Consider the following 18,076-nt stretch of genomic DNA (forward strand, 5'->3'; position numbering starts at 1 on the left):
CAGCCCTCACTGATTAACTGTAACTGGTAAGCATCATCTGGCAAGGGTGATGTTAACTGGTTAACCATTCACATCCCTAGTTAAGACAAGTTAATAGTATCACAATTTTTTCATAGCACATAGAATGCCACTTCACAGTATTTCCATAATCCAGCACACATGATTTTTTCAGTAACATCTGGTAATGAAAACATCTGGGATTCTGTTTGAGTGCATGGGAATGAGTGATTACTGAATATCACAGGTTAGTGATCTACCAGCCAGGTTGGATTCCATGGCAATGCTAGTTTGAAGAATGTTTGTAGACAGCTATTCTGTTGGTCCCCCTTATTCATGGCAGATTGATGGGACTAATCTGTTGAAAAGTTTCAAACTGAGAAAAGAACTTGTCATCCTATTTTCAGAAGTGATAACAGGTCATGTTCTTGGCCCATCTTTGAAAAGTACTTTTGAGATTCTTTCAAAGGCTCATGTCTTTCTGTTTTTCTACTTAAGAAATAAGCAGAAGTGGTTGGTGTCTTATAAACAGAATGCTCAGACTATTTACATGAAAAATTGTTTTATTTATAATTCCATCAAGGGTCAGTATTACATGTAATGTAAGAATATTTGTGTTTATAACCAAATAAGGTAGCTTTCTTGTTTTGATCATTTGAGCATTTGTAAATGTGCAGAAAGAAAATTCCATTGTTTTCCATCAGTTGAAGTCAGAATTATGATTTCCAGTGTGCTTTACTAATTGTTTATAAATCCATTGAGATATAGATCTTGTACATGAAATGAAACTCTTAACTACATTAGCATGATTCTCAGTGTTTATGTTGTTGCCTGTGTTGTTTTAGGTGGGAAAGTGAAGAATCTTGTCCTTTTGAAATGTGCTAGAACAAAAGTGCTGGAAACTCATTAGACTTACCATTTGTTAGTGGGTTTTAACACTTGGAAGTGTTCTGTATAGTTAAGAATGATTATACTAAACTCTTCACATAATAAACTTCAACATAATCCAAGTGGTAGGCAGTTTAAAAACAAACAAGCAACCCCCCCGAAACAAACCAGCAAAACTATTATATCATAGTTTGTCCTTGAATTTCAATATTACATTTCATTTGTTAATTCAGTATTGCATGTGTATTATTTTGAAAAGTACCTGCCTGGTCTTAAATACTGTATTGTCTAACCTTGATGATAACCTATAGCGCTTATTCTGCCATGGTAACTGATGTTCTGTAGGTAATTTTAATATTGAGAATTAGATTTTTTTTTTAAATGTACCTCTTGCTGTGCTCAAGAGAAGCAAGAATCTTGAAATGGAAAATGGACCATATATAAACCAATATATAAGACCATATATATACCAATATATAAGAATATTTCTTATATTAACTGCTAAAATTGTTTTGTTCACTGCCCCCATTAATACTGTTTTGTCAGCGTTTTCATCTGAATAGCCAAGTGTATGGGATAGAATTGCATGTGGGTTTCTGAGGCCAGCAGACAAGATGTGTCCCATCCTCTGTTCTTTTTGGTATGACATTTCAATGAGTTGTCACCTGCCACCATTACCTAAAAATACCCATGACAAAATAACTAGAAACTGTCAGGAATTATTAGGAAAGCTGATGCAAAAACTTCATGGGCCTCTTCACTGGTCCTTGTCTATTTTACTGCAGAATACTGCTCATTTGTCTAGAATGATGGATCTTCACACATCGCTTGTCAATGTTTGACATCCCCGTGTGTATTGCTATGGACAAAGTATAATCAGTGTTACGCAACCATGGTTTCCTGTACTGGCAGACATCAATCTAATCCCAATTTGTCACAACATGGGAATCATTCTGTTGTCTCATCATATTTGAGGGAACAAGGATCTTCCAATACATGAAGACTTTAATAACATTCTGAGATCTCCAATTAAATTTCAGAAAACCTTTTTTTGGCTTGCAGTGCAAGGGTTTGAAGACTCAACATATTTTTAATCAAAGTTCAATGGCAGGCAGGGTGGAAAAACAACAACTTCCTGAACAAACATCTCATCTAGGATCCAGCCAGAGAATCCTATGGCTTTTCACTCCGTTGGAAAATATGGTCCACTCTGAACTGCATATGCATATCATGTGGCAGGTGGTATCTCCTTCCTCTGTAAATGGAGACAGAGCTACGATCCTACTTGTGACTGTGGAAATGGATGTCAGACTATAGCCTACTTCAAATAGCGTCCAAAATGATCATCTCCTGGTGGTATATCAACTATGTATTCCATATCACCTGAGACAATCAGCTGGATAGCCACTCTAAATATTGACAATTATGTTTTTAAACCATTACACAACCTTTTAGGTAACTTAAGCCCAGGCCATGGAGTGCTTTGATGATAAGGACTGAGGCCTTAAACTTGATCCATAGTTCTGTGGGAAGGTAGTGTAGAGAGCATAGGACAAGTAGGTAGCCCATGTTGCTGAGGGGAAGCTAAGCATTGTTTTGCATTACAATAGACTTCTGATATCTGGAACCTTTGGGACCTAGGTAGTGCCGGACTATCAGGACAGACTATAAGATGGTCTGTCTCTCACTCTCACACTCACTCAGGGTATGTCTACACTACCCCGCTAGTTCGAACTAGCGGGGTAATGTATGCATACCGCACTTGCTAATGAAGCCCGGGATTTGAATTTCCCGGGCTTCATTAGCATAAGCGGGGAGCCGCCATTTTTAAATCCCCGCTGCTTCGAACCCCGTGTAGCGCGGCTACACGGGGCTCGAACTAGGTAGTTCGGACTAGGGTGCCTATTCCGAACTACCGGTACACCTCGTTTCACGAGGAGTACCGGTAGTTCGGAATAGGACCCTAGTCCGAACTACCTAGTTCGAGCCCCGTGTAGCCGCGCTACACGGGGTTCGAAGCAGCGGGGATTTAAAAATGGCGGCTCCCCGCTTATGCTAATGAAGCCCGGGAAATTCAAATCCCGGGCTTCATTAGCAAGTGCGGTATGCATACATTACCCCGCTAGTTCGAACTAGCGGGGTAGTGTAGACATACCCTCACTCTCTCCCACACACAATGCCAGTGGCAAACTGACTCGGTCCCGTCGGGTTTCACTCGGTTCAGCTGCTGCTGCTGCCGCCTTGTGACTCGTTTTTTGCCGAAGCTCACTCGGCTCTTGCCATTTTGGTGCTGGACTATCGGGAGTATTGTACTATTGGAGTTTTTCTGTAGTTGGAGTTTGCTAAGTGCTGAAGTTTTTAGACCCAGATATATTGCATTGCTGTAGTTCAGCTGTAATGACTAAGGCATGAATAGGTGAGGCCAGGTTTTCATATGCTAGGAGGGGATGGAAATTCCTAGCAAATCTGAAATGGACGAAAGCATTCAGTAAGGAATCTAAGGGCATCCCCAGATTGAATAGAGAATTTTGGATGTGAACCTTGAATCACAGAAGACTGCACTCAGCTGTGAATTCCTCAAAATACTTTAGTCTCCGCACTAGAATCACTTCTGTTTTGCTTGGGTTCAGCTTTAGTCAGCTGTTCATCCAAATGTTGATCTCATCCATGCATCTGGGTCATCTTAGTGGGAGTGGTATGGTCGTATGTATTGAAGGATACATAGAGGTGAGTGCCATCAGCATATCACTAGCACAAGAGTCCATGATATCTGAACATCTCACTGAGTTTGTGGTTGCATGTAGGTGTTGAAAAGAATCTTTGAAGAACTGTATAAATAAGGGGGCTAAAGATATGAACAGTTAACCGGTTACTTGCTAAGCATCACCCTTACAGGTAATGCTTACCGTGTACTGGTTAACTGGTACCTGTGAACAGGCCCCCTGCCTGTGGCCCACTCAACAGGGCTGGGAGCATGTGGGTGTGGGAGGAGAAGACAGCTCCACCTGTGCGCTGGGCTGCCGGCTTCTGCTACTGGCCCCCCTGTGGGGGAGATGGTCGGGACTGGGATCCCACTTACTCAGTTACACAAAGATTTAACCAGTTAATTCAGGGGTCAGCAACCTTTCAGAAGTGGCATGACAAGATTTAACTTATTCACTTCTATTTACGGATGTGTGTGCTGGGAGCAGAAGGGGGCAGAGGCAGACTGGGTATGGTGACCATATTTTCTGATCCAGCTGCAGTTAGGGAGAATGGTTCAATTTAAATTATTAAACAGACTAAGCATTTTAACTCTCATGTTAGTTTATCAAACTTCATTTTAAATAAAGTAAAATATTAATTTATGTGAAACACAAAAGGTTTCAATGTTTTCTTTCTTTATGGCAGGGGTGGGGAAGCTTTTTTGTGTCATGAGCCGTAGACCCACAGAAAAATCATTTGGGGACCACGCAAGTGAGAAGCAAAAAAACCTCTTAAAACCCCTCAACCCTCACTGATGTGGCCCACAGCTGAGATACCTCACTCCTCTGGCACGCCAGCTCACAGAGTGTTGGGAAGAGGCAGGGAGGGCAGAGATTCAGGGCTTTCCATAGCTCAGATTTTCTGGAGTTCCTGAGTTAGTGGATTTTGTGGACCCTCTTAGGCTCTGGGGTGGGGACAAAACTAAAGGGTTCAGTGTACGGGATGGGGCTGCCAGTGAGTGGGATAGGGATGCAGGATCTGGGCAGGCGGTGGGGGGCACGAGGGGGTGAGGAGGGCAGGGTCTGGAATAGAGTTTGGTGGCAGGAGAGGGGGTGTGTGGGGGTACGAGAGGGAGTTTCAGGGTGGGAGGAGTTTGGGGAATAACACGGAAAAGGTGAGAGGGTGAGAATGCAGCCAAATAACTATTGGGGGAGGGAAGCACAGAAGTGGGAAGCAAAGGAAAGTGGAGCTTCTGCAAAATAAAAATGTATTCTCCACCCCCCCCCATCTTCCCTCTGCTCTAGCTTTGCTCCCCTCAGCCCCGTGATCTGATCCCCTGCATTGCCCCATCCCCCCTCAGTGCAACCCCTGCCCCCTCCTATTCTGCCCCGCATATCCTCCTTTATACCTCCCTTCCCCCTACAACCACATCCCTGTTCCCCCAGTGTGTACACTAGCAGGGCAGCAGTGCTGGGACTCAGACAGTGCTGGGGTGAAGAGGGTCCGGGGAAGGGATAGAATCAATTCCCTACCCAGTCCTTTGTCAGCTGTAGGCTGCTGCTCTGGGTTGGGGTGGACAGAGCCCAGGGCTGATTTTGGTGCAGTGGAGTCCTGGGGAAGGGGCTCCCAAGCCTGTACACACCCTCTGGGGAGCAGTGCGGTGCAGCCTAGATGCCGGCACCATACGGAGGCGGCAGCAGCTTGTGGGCAGCCTCCCTGCCCTGGATCTGCAGAGCAGCTCCAGCCATACCCTCTCCCGGAGCAGAGCCTGTAGTGAGGGGGAGTGTTAACCCCCTTAGCCCTTGGGAGCTGCACACTCAGGCTGGGCAGGAGCAGCCCCAGGGACACAGAGCCCAGTGCAGGTACATGCCACCCACTCTGCTTGCCAGGCTGCCCCAGCCCTTTTGTGTCCATGCCTCCCCCAACTCCTCTGCTCTTCCAGCAGGAAGCCAGAGCTGGTTCACGTATGTTGTAGGTTGCTGACCCCTGAGTTAATTAACTGGGATTTTACATCCTTAGAGGGGGGACTAGTATTTCCCATCATTACTGTTTTGGGTGTATCCCTACTGGAGGGACTCAAATCTCATCCACTTTATCTCTCCGTCCATTATATTTCATTACCCTGGTGCCTTGTCTCGGGTGAGACCACAGTATCTCATGATCACCAGTGTGAAATGGTCCAGGAGGCTAAGAACGGATGTTCCGTATTCTATTTAATGTCCCTGCACCTCTGGTCACAAACACTCTCAGACCCTGCACCCCATCCTAGGCCCTCCTCTAAGTCAGAATTGTTTCTTGTACCTATGCCGGCTCCCAGTCCCTGAACTCCAGGGGCGGACTGGCAATCAAAATAGGCCTGGGAAATGGGTTGAGAACGGCCCACTTTTTCACATCAAAGAATTTTTTTTAAAATTTACTCTTTGACCCCTATTAGCCACACCCCCTGATTCCCATTAGCCAGGCCTCTGAAGGTAACACTCTCGGGGCAAGACGGACACATGACCAGAAGTAAAAGGTGTCATGTGACCCCTCTCTAAGGACTTTTCCCACTTTCCTCCTACCAATACGGATTAGTTTGGCCCCCACCAAGCTCCCCTCATGCAACTATTCTGCAATTGCATTAACCCAATGTTTGTGACATTAACTCGGGGGCGGAAGGGGTGGAGAGGCTGGGGGAAGTGTTTCCTCTAAGGCTATGTCTACACTCGCAGCTTCTTGCACAGGAACAGTCATTCTTTCGCAAAAACCTGCCTAATGTCTACACTGCACGAGTGTTCTTGTGCAAATAAATTTACAGTATAGTGTTGTAAAACAGGGCTTCTTCCTGAAGAGTTATTTCTCTCTCCACGAGGAATAAGCCTTCTTGTGCAAGAGCTCTTCCACAAGAGGGTAGTGTAAACAGGCAACATGAATTTCTTGCGCAAGAAGCCCTTGTGGTTAAAATGGCCATCAGAGCTTTCTTGCGCAAGAGGGCAACCACGCTGCCATGGATGCTCTTGCACAAAAGCACATGGCAGCATAGACATGTTCTTGTGTAAGATTTTTTGCACAAAGAGCTCTTGAGCAAGAAGCCGCCAGTGTAGACGCAGCCTAAGAATTTCCTCCCATGAGCAGAATGAATTTTGTGTTGTGCATATGGCTTGTTTGGATGTGCCACTGTGGCACCCAAGTTATTGAAAAATATCTTATAAACCTCTACCTTTTCCCTCTGCTGCCATGTCTCCTCCCCTTGCTCCAGCAGCTCCCCTGATGCCTGCTGCCCCCCAACTCCTCACCCTGCTCTGCTGTCCTGACTCCTGCCCTTCTCATTACCCTCAGCACTCCTGAGACCTGCCCCTCTCCACCAGCCCTTCTCTCCCCCTTGTGCCCACTCCTCCAGTAGCCCCACTCTGATCATGTGAGCTACCCCTCCTCATCCCCTCTTCTAATACCTCCCTCTACAAACCTGCCCTGCCTCTCTCCTCTGGTGCTGGTCCCTCCCCTGCAGTTGTCTGCTCTTCTGCTTCACCCCCAGAATCCCCTGGCACGTTCACCTTCCATTACCCTTGTACCTTCCTGGTGCCTCCCACTTCCCTCACTACCCCTGCCCCCTTTGCCTTCTTTTTCCCTGATGCCCACCCCCTCACCATCCTCTGCCCCCATTCCCTTCATGCCCCTGTGCCCTCACATATGACTTGCTCCATCCCTGCCTTCCTCATGCCCATCCCTTCTTTCAAGGCTTCTGCTAGCACCACCTCTTCCTCCCCCTCTAGCCCCCAATGCCCTTACCCTCTCCTCTCCTCTCCTAGCATCACCTTGTCCCCCTTCCCACTTTTCCTCATTGTCTCCACTTTGCCCCCTGGCATTTGTCTCTCCTTTACCCTGTCCCTTGGTGCCTTCCCCTTTCTTCTCCTGACCTGTCCTCCTCCCCCTCAGTACAAGTCCCTTCCTCTCCCACCTCTTCCCCTATTTTTTCCCCTCTCTTCCCCTCCCCCACCTTCTGCCTTCCAGTTTGCGGGGTTGGAGTCTGTGATTGGGCCCCAGAAGTCCTGCAGCCGTGGCCCCAGCTGCTTCCAGGGCTCCAGACTATGTGCCGGGCCTGGAGCTGGGCCACGTGATACGCTCTGGGTCAGGCGGTTTTAAAGTCTTGGGCTGTGACATCATGCCACGCCCGAGTGTCTCCCCTTTCAGCTGTTGCGTGGTGTTTGAGCATGCCACACAGGCACTCTCTTGGCCACACCATGCCCTGTACATAGCCGGCGCTGGGGAATTTAAAGTGCAGGGCTGCGGCGCCCCGTCACAATCCCCCTCCTCTTCCAGTTATTGCCAGCCAGTCCTTCGGAGGATGGCCCACCAGGAAATTCCTGGTATCCCGCCTGGCCAGTCCGCCCCTGGTGCACTCCCTCCTGTACCCCAATCTCCTTCCCTAAGTCACAGCCCCTCATTCACCCAAACCCCCTTCCAGACTCTGCACACCAATCCTCTACCAAACTCTTTTCTGCTCCCAGATCGTGCACCTCTTCCACTAATATCATGGATGCTTACCAAATTTTTGGAAGTACCCTCCCATCAAAAATTATAGCCAGCCCTGGACTGCACTAAAGTGTGACAGTGGCATAGCAGCAGCAATAAAGCTCGGTCACTTCAACCTTTTCTTGCTACCACATATTTTTTATGACAGATTTTTCTTTGAGCTTTAGGCTTGAGTTGTTTGTATGACTCTTTCTTCTGCTGGTGTGATATGTTTTGCCACGTGCTGATAAACATGACATGAGCTTTTTTCATTTATGATACACTCTGCCAGGAACCTACTCTACTCTGAGCCCAAAATGGGTTAACATGTTTTATGGACAATAAAGCCATCAAAGTCACATAAAAGGAGCATTTTGAGTTGCTCCTGAACTGTGAGTCAATTGTCTCTGATGCCACTATCTCTTTCATGTTGTTGAGGTATAGATGTGAATCTGTTGCTGAGCCCCATACCCTTGAAAAAGCAACATGAGCCATTCTGCAAACCAAGAACAACTAGGCATTGGGGCCAGAGGGCTTACCAGCCAAAATCAACAAGTTTGGAGGTGAAGAACTAGTAAAGGAGTTGCACAAGTTTTTACTTCATATCTGGTATTATGAGAAGATTCCAGAACACTTGAGAAACACTGACATGATTACGAGAGGCCCCAGACTTGCGACCACCCAAGTTCTGATTTCCCTGCACTTAAAACCATTTTTGTAAGTGTGGGAGGGGCTGAAACCCCCGACTTAACGTCCTCATCTCACATTTACGACAGGTGCACGGCGCCTATCGTAAATGAGGGTTCGAATTACAATGCCCCCAACTTGCAACATGATTGGTTCCCAGGGAAGCATCGCAAGTCGGGGGCCTCCTTACAATCTTTAAGAAAGGAGATAAGTCAGAGTGTGGAAACACACTAAGTCAATGGCAGAGTGTTCTTCCACCAGTGTATTCCACATTGCGGAGAGGCAGAAGCTTTGTCCATGGGAGAGCATCTCCAGTCAATCTAGAGTGATGTAGACGCTATTGTAAGTCAGTGTAACTTATGTTGGCTTCAGTTACTAGCATAACTGAGTTAGTATAGATAAGCCCACAGAATTAAATAATTTACCATGGTGAATAGCTTCTTGTGGTAGGATATGGCAACCTCAGAGGAGGCTAATAGGAAGGTTCCCTTGGCTTGTAATCAGTCTCAGCATAGGCTTCAAGGAATTTTTGTTTAACTCTGTCTGAATCAGCCTTTGTTTTCTGCCCTCTCCACTCGAGTTTCTGCCTATCATTTTCCATCCAACAGTGCATGTCAGAAAACCAAGGAGATCTGTATGGGCAATGGTAAAGAAGGAGCTGTTTTTTGGGGTAGTGATGGGTTTAGTCACAGAGTTACCCTTGAGACTGTTGAAAATATCTCGGAGCCTTCCTATTTGTCCTATTGTAATGTGGAGGGTGAAGTGGGGGTGGGGCTGGGGTGGGAGTACTTGGAGCCCTGCTGAGAGAGTCTGTTCCCCACACCGGCTAGCAAGAAGTCATACAAGCTATCTCCTTAGGCAGTTCAGTTCTTCTGTGCCACCATCGGTACCACTCTTTCTACAGATAAGAGGTTATGAAAACCAACCTCACCAAATCCAAACATGTTCTTCTGATCCCAAATGACCAGCCACATTCCCAGGTCAATTTACACCTCAGATCATACCCAAAAGAGCTTGCTGTGCCAATCCTTTAGATTCTAAAATCTAAAGATTTATTTTAAAAGAAAGAAGGATGGGATGAGAGTTAACATTAAAGGAATCCAATACATACACAAGTTCTTTGTGCAGGCTTGTAGCACAGATGGAATAATCTGTCTTTAAAACAAGTCTCTGGAATGCATTCTTTTTTAGGATGGGGCATCAGTCTTTCAGGCTTTAGTTCATAGAAGATCCTTCATAGGTGGTCAGCTGGAATGAAGACAGAATTGAAGACAAAATGGAGGAGCCCTCAGGGCCTGCTTTATACCCTTGCCCAGGTGGAGAGAATTCTGTTGATTTTCTTGTGTGAATGTATGTGCCAAGATGGAGCTTGTCACATGAGCAAGTCACCTGTCCATGTATGATTCAGTCCTTTTTAGGCAGCAGGCATCACATGCTGGTCTGTAGGTTCACAGTAAAGCTCATCAGGTGGGTATTGGCACCACCTGAGGTGAATTGTGAGGGACGTACTGATATTCATGTGACTAGCAAACTAGCAATAGGTTGGCCAAGCCTGTTGATGTCTCCTAGAAGCAAATATTTGAAATACAAATATGTGACCATTATTCCTAACTTCAAATACAAAAATGATACATGCATATGAGCAGTTTACCAGAATTGATAGACACCTCGCTTGGTCCACTTTGTACAATATTTGCCATAAAAAGATCACTTCATATGTTTAAAAACTATTTTTGATTAGCAAATGTATAGAAATCATCTTATTAATCCTATATGGTTATCAACAGGGCTTACCAAGCGGCGGCGAGCCCCGCTCGCCAGCCGCGTGGAACTGTACGCTGCGCATATGCTAACTGCGCTGCGCGGCCGTGCCGGGCTAAAATCTACTCGACACGGGCGAGTAGATTACATTAATTGTCAAGCTCTGGTTATCAAAATGGCCTATAATTGAGTCTAGTTTCTGCTTTAGTTTGTAATGTAAAGGAATTTTTAAGGTACTTTTAGCTCATATACTTGGTAGTGTCAGGATGAGGTAAAAAATATTGTACAAGTTAGAATGCCTTTAGTGAAAACTTTATTGATAGTGAAACACACACATTCTTGAATACTTCCATAAAGGAAGCAATCTGGCCATATTCAAATACATACTAATCATTATATTCACATTCTCCTGTGCAGAACAATTACAGGATCAGTAGGATCCTGTGAAATTCACAGGAGCGATAAAACTCGTTTTGTTTCTGAGATTAATTTCAGAAATATTTTGTCTACAAAGGGACCAGTACTCACAGCATGCAGTTAAAAGTTATTTTCTAATGAACGGTTTTTAAGATTAATGCCCAAACACTGCATAGTGTATCAATTAAGGCTGCTACACCCACAATATGCTTAATAAAACATCACTAGAAATGAAATGGGGTCACCATATTAGTGCATTGCAACCTCAATTTTACCCTTGTCTTCCAAACACTTTTTATCAAGCTTCTACTTTCTGCCCTTTTCCTTCTGGCATAGTACCATAAACTCACTTGCATGGGGAGTTATGGAAGACTTCCCTCTTTATTTGTGTAAAGTTAAGATTTTTTTCCCTCCTAAAAATAATTTTCTAACTTAACATACTTTCTACAAGATCATGTCTTCTCCTTTTCCTTAACCCCTCCTACAGGGGTGGCCAACCCGTAACAGGCAAAGAGCCAAGATAGTGGTGGACATAACGCAAAGAGCTAAGGGGAAAAAAGTTGTCAAACAAACAAAAAAAGGACCCTGCCCCTTTAAATGAAATTCCAGTTTGGCTTTTTGGCCACATCAGGCTCCTATCAGCTGGCGCCATCTTGCTTTGCTGCACCGGATGGCTCCCCTGCACTCGGTGAGACCAGGGAACCAGGGGGCCCTTTTTCAGGGGCGGCTTTGTGGGCCATGGAGTACGTTACACGAGCTGCACTTACTGCGGTAAAGAGCCGGGGGATGGCCACCCCTGCCCTAATAAGAGTTTGGTGATTTGGGCTGCGTTTGCTAGCTTCCACTGTTCTGTGTAAAGAATGGGAGGAGTAGTTTTACACTGAGAAGTTGGGCTACTTTTTTGTGTGTGTAATATTTACTAGCTTTTAGGGTTGCCAGATAGTTTCAGAAAAAATACCGAACCAAAAAAAAGGACCCCAAGAGTTATGCCCCCTATCCCAAAATAAACAAAACCCAACACTGCGTGGCACCTTTAAGAAACACATGGTGAGGCTTTTTGGCCCTAACAGGCTGCCGGCGGCTGCCCGCCCTGCGCGGGGCCGGACAGCTCTCCTGCAGAACCCTTTAAGCACTAGGTTACCAGGCTGCCTCCATAATGAGCCGGACAGCCTGGGATTTTCGCCTCCTGGCCAGGAAAAAATCAGAAGGTATCGGACATTTTAGGTGTCCGGTATTTTCTGAATTTTTTTTACCAGATAGGAGGCGAAAATACCAAACTGTCCAGTTCAATACCAGACACCTGGCAACCCTACTAGTTTTAAAAGACAGAATGGTTGCATTCTTTAAACTTAAACAATAAATGATATGTTTGTTTTTCTAGGTATATTGCAGCATCCAGATGGCACAGTCTTGAAGCAATTGCAGCCTCCGCCTCGGGGTCCCAGAGAACAAGAGTTCTACAACAAGGTAAGAACCCTTCATTCTTGTTGAAGGGGGCATGTTGTTTCTGATTCTCTCCCATAGCTGCCTGAAAAAGTTACAGTGGAGTGTCACGGCTTAAGTGATAAGTAATGCATCATCCATACACAATGAAGAGTTTTGTATTCAAATCCTGTTTTCCCGGTGTTGGAAGCTTGAGTGGTGTTGCATTGGCAGAATTGTCAGGACATTTGTGCACTGCCTAGTCTTGTTGTGAGTAGAGTTTCTGCTCTTTGAGTCATGTATGTAGAGCCTTGTGCAGATACAGACTTGGTATCCACATCTGTAGCTGTAAATGAGCTGTGGATATAACCATTGACAACTGCAGATGCAGATACCTGTGGGTATAAAGAGGATATTGGCTTATTTCCAGGACTCTACCTATAAGGACTATCTACAGAGGGCTTTGGGATCATATATTTGTTCCATAAACAACAATTCCACATATAACACTTAAAAAAAAAAACCAGACTAGAAAAACCTACCACCACATCTGTCTACTTTCTGTCACTGCAAAAACACTGTGTCTATTTCAGCTTCTTATTCCTTCATGTTTTTTATATTATGCCTCAAAATACTCTGTTTAGAAATGTAGGATATACGGTCCATCTCCTGTTCCGACTAAGGATGTAAAAGACTAGTCGACTATATAATAAGGTTTTGCTTATTGGATAGCATTTTGACGAATTATCTAGTCGATATCCACCCTCCCTTTGCTGCCTCTATGAGATAGAGGCAGTAAAGGAGGGGTAGGGGAGAAGGGTACTTCAAAGTGATACTGCTGCATAGTGGTGCTGCCACTTTGAAACCCCAAGGCGGCTTTTTAAAGGGGCAGCTGCTGCACAGCTGATCCGCGGATCAGATGTGCGATGGCTGCCCCTTTAAAATGGTGCCTGTGTGCCTTTCGAAAGGGCAGCTGTGGAGTCCGGGGTCACTTGGGGAGTCTCCAGCTGACCCCGGGCTCCACGGCTGCCCCTTTGAAAGGCACAGAGATGGTAGTTTCAAAGGGGAAGCTGCCGCACAGCTGATCAGTGAAGCCATCCAGGAGTCTACAACTCGACGAGCAACACCCTGAGGACAGCACAGAACACTGGGAATGGTAGGAAGTAGCCCAGAGTGGAGGATTATTGCTTATGCAGACATCACCGCTGAAATCCTCCACTGCCAACGGAGCCCTGGACTGGGACCCCCTACCTTCGCACCCCACAACAATCCAGCTCCCTAACATTCTGGGAGGTTTACCTTTGGACTAGGCCTCTAGGCCATTGTGACCCTGAGAGAAGGGAGTGTGTGTGAGATTAGGCCTGCAGAGCCGTATTTACTCTCATAGGGGGAACTGTGTTTGGAAGTAGGCCTGCAGGGCCGTATATACCCTGCTAGAGGGAACTGTACTTTGGGACTAGGCCTGTGAGGTTGTATTTACCCTAATAGAGGGAGTTGTACCTTGGGACTAGGCCTGTGAGGCCATATTCCCTCTGAGAGAGAACTATACTTCAGGACTAGGTCCGCAGAGCCATATATACCCTGCTAGAAGGGACTGTGTTTGGAACAAGGCCAGAAGGCTGTAGGTACGCTGGTAGAGGAACATTTCAGAGGAATTGGGTCTACAGGCTGCATTTGCCCTGTGGAAAGCCTGTAGGCCAGTGTTTCTTAAATTGTGTTCTGCTGCACACTGGTGTGCCGCAAAGCAGTCGGAGGTTTACTGTGAAGAACAACAGAGTTCGAAATGGCTGCATTTAAAGGAGCAGGCGACCTTTTTTTGTCTTAATAACTTTCCCCCTGACCCATTTTTTTTTTTTTTGGTTCAACAAAAAATACTTGGTGTTCCTAATGATTGTTTGGTGTTCCTCGGTCTTAAAAAGTTTAAGAAACACTGCTTTAGGGCAGGGGTTCTCAAACTTTTTGATACTGAGACCCCCTAAAATGCTCATTTAATTTGTGTGACATGCCACCCCCAAGTTGTTAAGCAAAAAAATAAAGGGGGGGGGGAGCCAAAGAAAGCTGTTAAGCAAAAAAAAAAAGCGCTTTAATCACCCCTCCTGCAGTTACTGTGCCGCGCTCCTCCTCCGGGGCTGACACCCCCTCTACACAGCTGTGGGATCCCCGGAAGTGGCAGAATCCCCAGAATTCCTGGAAGTGGCGCGAAGGACCCTGGGGAAGCCAGCAACTGTGATCCCTCCCCCCATAAGTTGGTTGCGGGCCCCCTTGTAAGTGGGTTCTTCCTTGACAGTTTGAGCTGCTCTGAAGAAGCACTGCAAGCGTCCTTGCTGCACAGCACCTGCCCTTTATGCCTGGTGTTTGGTCTGCAGCTCATGGAGAGCTCCCTGATGTCAGGTGGGGGCTGCATCTTGTGCATGTGGCCCTCCTGCAGCCCTCTGGCCACTCCTGACTCACCAGGGGTGCCAGTTCAGATGTGGTGGAGCTGGGAAAGGCACCTTTAACAATTCTAGAGGATGAAATCTCTAGGGATTTGAGTTTTTGTGCTTATTTTGTTTTGTTTGTTTCTTTGCAAATAACGTAGAAATTCGCTGATTTCACAGTATACAGAAATCCTGAAATATTTCCATCAGTAATAATTACATTATTTACAGATAGGGAAAGTAAGAAAAATGCTTCCTGAGCCCTTGTTAGAGTTAAAATTCAATGATATAAACTTCTGAATTGGTCTTGTCACAAATGGACGAGTGAATGATTAGTTAAATCAACAAATCATGTCTGGTGTTAGGATAATTATTTTGTATATCTGGACATATATCTTGACGTGATATGGTGGTTTTTGCTGTTTTGTTGTAGTCCTATTGGTGCCTGGATGAGAGTCACAAGGTGAGTGAAGTAATATCTTTAATTGGATCAAACATGGTTGATGATAGAGACAACCTCAGAGCCCTTCTCCAGGTCTGTGAAGCTCAAAAGGGCTGATATCTCACCAACCAAAACTGTTCCAAAATTATTTAAGAAAAAGATATTACTTTACCCACCTTGTCTCTCCGTTTGGGTTTTAACAGCTTTAAAGGTTGAACTCTTTGCATCTCCACTTCATCATTAAAAAATTATTGGACCTCTCTCCATAATTTCCCAATGACTGTGAAAATTATAAAAAGATGGAAAGCTTAAAACATTACACAAAGTTATAAAACATAGAGTGCATTCCACTAAGCCTTTTTATAAGCCAGAACAGCAGGGGTGTAATTGACTAGAACTTCCTGAATGCGGCTGCCTGCCTCTCGCCGCCTCTCCTCTTCCGCCGCTCGCAGGCTTTGCCTCCCTGCAACAGGAGGGAGGGTTCAGCACACCCCCACCGACCCCTATCCTCTCCTGCCCCCCCTCCAGGCAGTAGAGAGGAAAGGTAAATTGAGAGCCTTTGGCTGTGGATCCAGCCTGGGGCAGTGTAATTGACTAGAAATTTTTAAAACAGCTGCCTGCCTCTCGCTGCCTCTGTGGCTCTGCAGCTTGCAGGCTTTGCCTCCCTGTAACAGGAGGGAGGGTTCAGCACCCCCGCCCACCCGCCAACCCCCTACCCCCTGCCCCAGGCAGTAGAGGGGAAAGGTAGATTGAATATAACATAAGAACGGCCGTACTGGGTCAGACCAAAGGTCCATCTAGCCCAGTATCCTGTCTACCGACAGTGGCCAGCACCAGGTGCCCCAGAGAGGGTGGACCGAAGACAATGATCAAGCGATTTGTCTCCTGCCATCCCTCTCCAGCCTCTGACAAACAGAGGCCAAGGACACCATTTTATCCCCTGGCTAATAGCCTTTTATGGACCTAACCTCCATGAATTTATCCAGCTTCTCTTTAAACTCTATTATAGTCCTAGCCTTCACAGCCTCCTCTGGCAAGGAGTTCCACAGGTTGACTACAGGCTGTGTGAAGAAGAACTTTCTTTTATTAGTTTTAAACCTGCTACCCATTAATTTCATTTGGTGTCCTCTAGTTCTTCTATTATGGGAACTAATAAATAACTTTTCTTTATCAGCCCTCTCCACACCACTCATGATTTTATAGACCTCTATCATATCCCCCCTCAGTCTCCTCTTTTCTAAACTGAAAAGTCCCAGTCGCTTTAACCTCTCCTCATATGGGACCCGTTCCAAACCCCTAATCATTTTAGTTGCCCTTTTCTGAACCCTTTCCAAGGCCAAAATATATTTTTTGAGGTGAGGAGACCACATCTGTACACAGTATTCAAGATGTGGGCGTACCATAGTTTTATACAGGGGCAGTAAGATATTCTGGGTCTTATTTTCTATCCCTTTCCTAATAATTCCCAGCATCCTATTTGCCTTTTTGACCGCCGCTGCACTCTGTGTGGAAGTTTTCAGAGAACTGTCCACGATAACTCCAAGATCTCTTTCCTGATTTGTCGTAGCCAAATTAGCCCCCATTGAGAGCCTGTTGATCCAGGGGCGGCAGTGTAATTGACTAGAACTTCTTGAAGCGGCTGCCTGCCTCTCTCCCCGTCTCTGCTTCCGCGGCTCGCAGGCTTTGCCTTCTAAAATTGCGGAGGGTTCGGCCCTTGCGGCGCTGTTCCCCTCCGACGAGACCCGCCCCTGCCAGAGTACCTCCTGATAGTCCGGCATTTCTGATAATCTGGCACCACCTGGGTCCCAAAGGTGCCGGATTATCGGAAGTCTGCTGTAGCTCCCTCAAATCTGGCACAAGACATATATGGACATGGCTGGATTCTGGTCCTTTTGGGAAAACAGTTTTCTCCTGCTGCCTTCAGATGTGCATTTTACAGCTCAAATAATAGCATTCTGTACTGCAGGTTTGGGATTCAAATCCTGTTGATTCATGTGATAAGCTATTTGTTTCTCATACTGAAGTTGGCTTTTACATTTTTCTTTACTTTAAAATTAAAATGAATAAACTAAGGCAATGTGCACCAGGGGTGGGCAAATACCAGCCTGCGGGCTGGATCTGGTACACCAGATTTAATCCCTTGTGGGCTTCTGCCATTGTATTTACCAGCATCTCTACAGACGTGTGATTGTAGCTCCTGTTGGCTGTGGGTCACTGTTCCTGAGCTGCAGGAAGCGGTGTTTTGGTCTGTGTCACTTCCTTCAGCTCTCATTGGCTGAGAATAGCATTTTGTAATAGCAGGGACACAGGTAAATGTAGTGGCAGTGGCCTGCCAGTGGCTAACTTTGGAGAATTGTCATCATCTTATTGCCCACTCCAGCATACACACAGTCCCATTTAAAAAACATTAGGCTGCAAAGTCAGGTACCTATGCACTGAGAAGTAAGACTTACTGTTTATCATGAAATCTTAATTCTATGCTTGTGTCGGGAGGGTGGAGGAGGGAGGAGAGGAGGTGGCCAGTGGTCCCAGTGAGGTGAATACGGACCCTGGCCTAGGGAGGTTGTGGAATCTCCATCACTGGAGATCTTTAAGAGCAGGTTAGACAGACATCTATCAGGGATGTTCTAGATGGTGCTTGGTCCTGCTATGAGGGCAGGGAACTGGACTCGATGAACTCTCGAGGGTCCTTCCAGTTCTAGTGTTCTATGATTATGCACAGAGCAGCTGCAGGCACTTAAAAGGTTGGCTGCTCTATGCTCTGGATCCTGAGAAAGAAAGAGGGAGGCTTTGCACACTGCCCTGCGCCCAGCAAAATCTCTCCGCTCTCATTGGTCAGTTCGTGCCCAATAGGAGCTGAGAAATTTTT

The 18,076-nt window shown here is 46.0% G+C and overlaps 1 protein-coding gene across 2 annotated transcripts in view; it reads left to right on the plus strand.

Annotated features, from left to right (window-relative positions):
• Positions 1 to 18,076, plus strand: part of IPMK (inositol polyphosphate multikinase) — a 96,553-nt gene that overhangs the window by 4,980 nt on the left and 73,497 nt on the right. The window contains exons 1-2 of one of the 2 annotated variants that reach the window (XM_006131978.4): positions 9,567 to 10,064; positions 12,308 to 12,393. In XM_006131978.4, coding sequence (XP_006132040.2) covers positions 10,025 to 10,064; positions 12,308 to 12,393 — 126 coding nt within the window. In that variant the 5' untranslated portion in view covers positions 9,567 to 10,024. Of the gene's footprint in view, positions 1 to 9,566; positions 10,065 to 12,307; positions 12,394 to 18,076 lie in introns of those variants that run through there. The other variant, XM_075935027.1, reaches the window with a different exon arrangement.

Source organism: Pelodiscus sinensis, chromosome 8 (genome assembly GCF_049634645.1).
Source record: "Pelodiscus sinensis isolate JC-2024 chromosome 8, ASM4963464v1, whole genome shotgun sequence".
Classification (NCBI taxonomy): Eukaryota; Metazoa; Chordata; order Testudines; family Trionychidae; genus Pelodiscus; species Pelodiscus sinensis.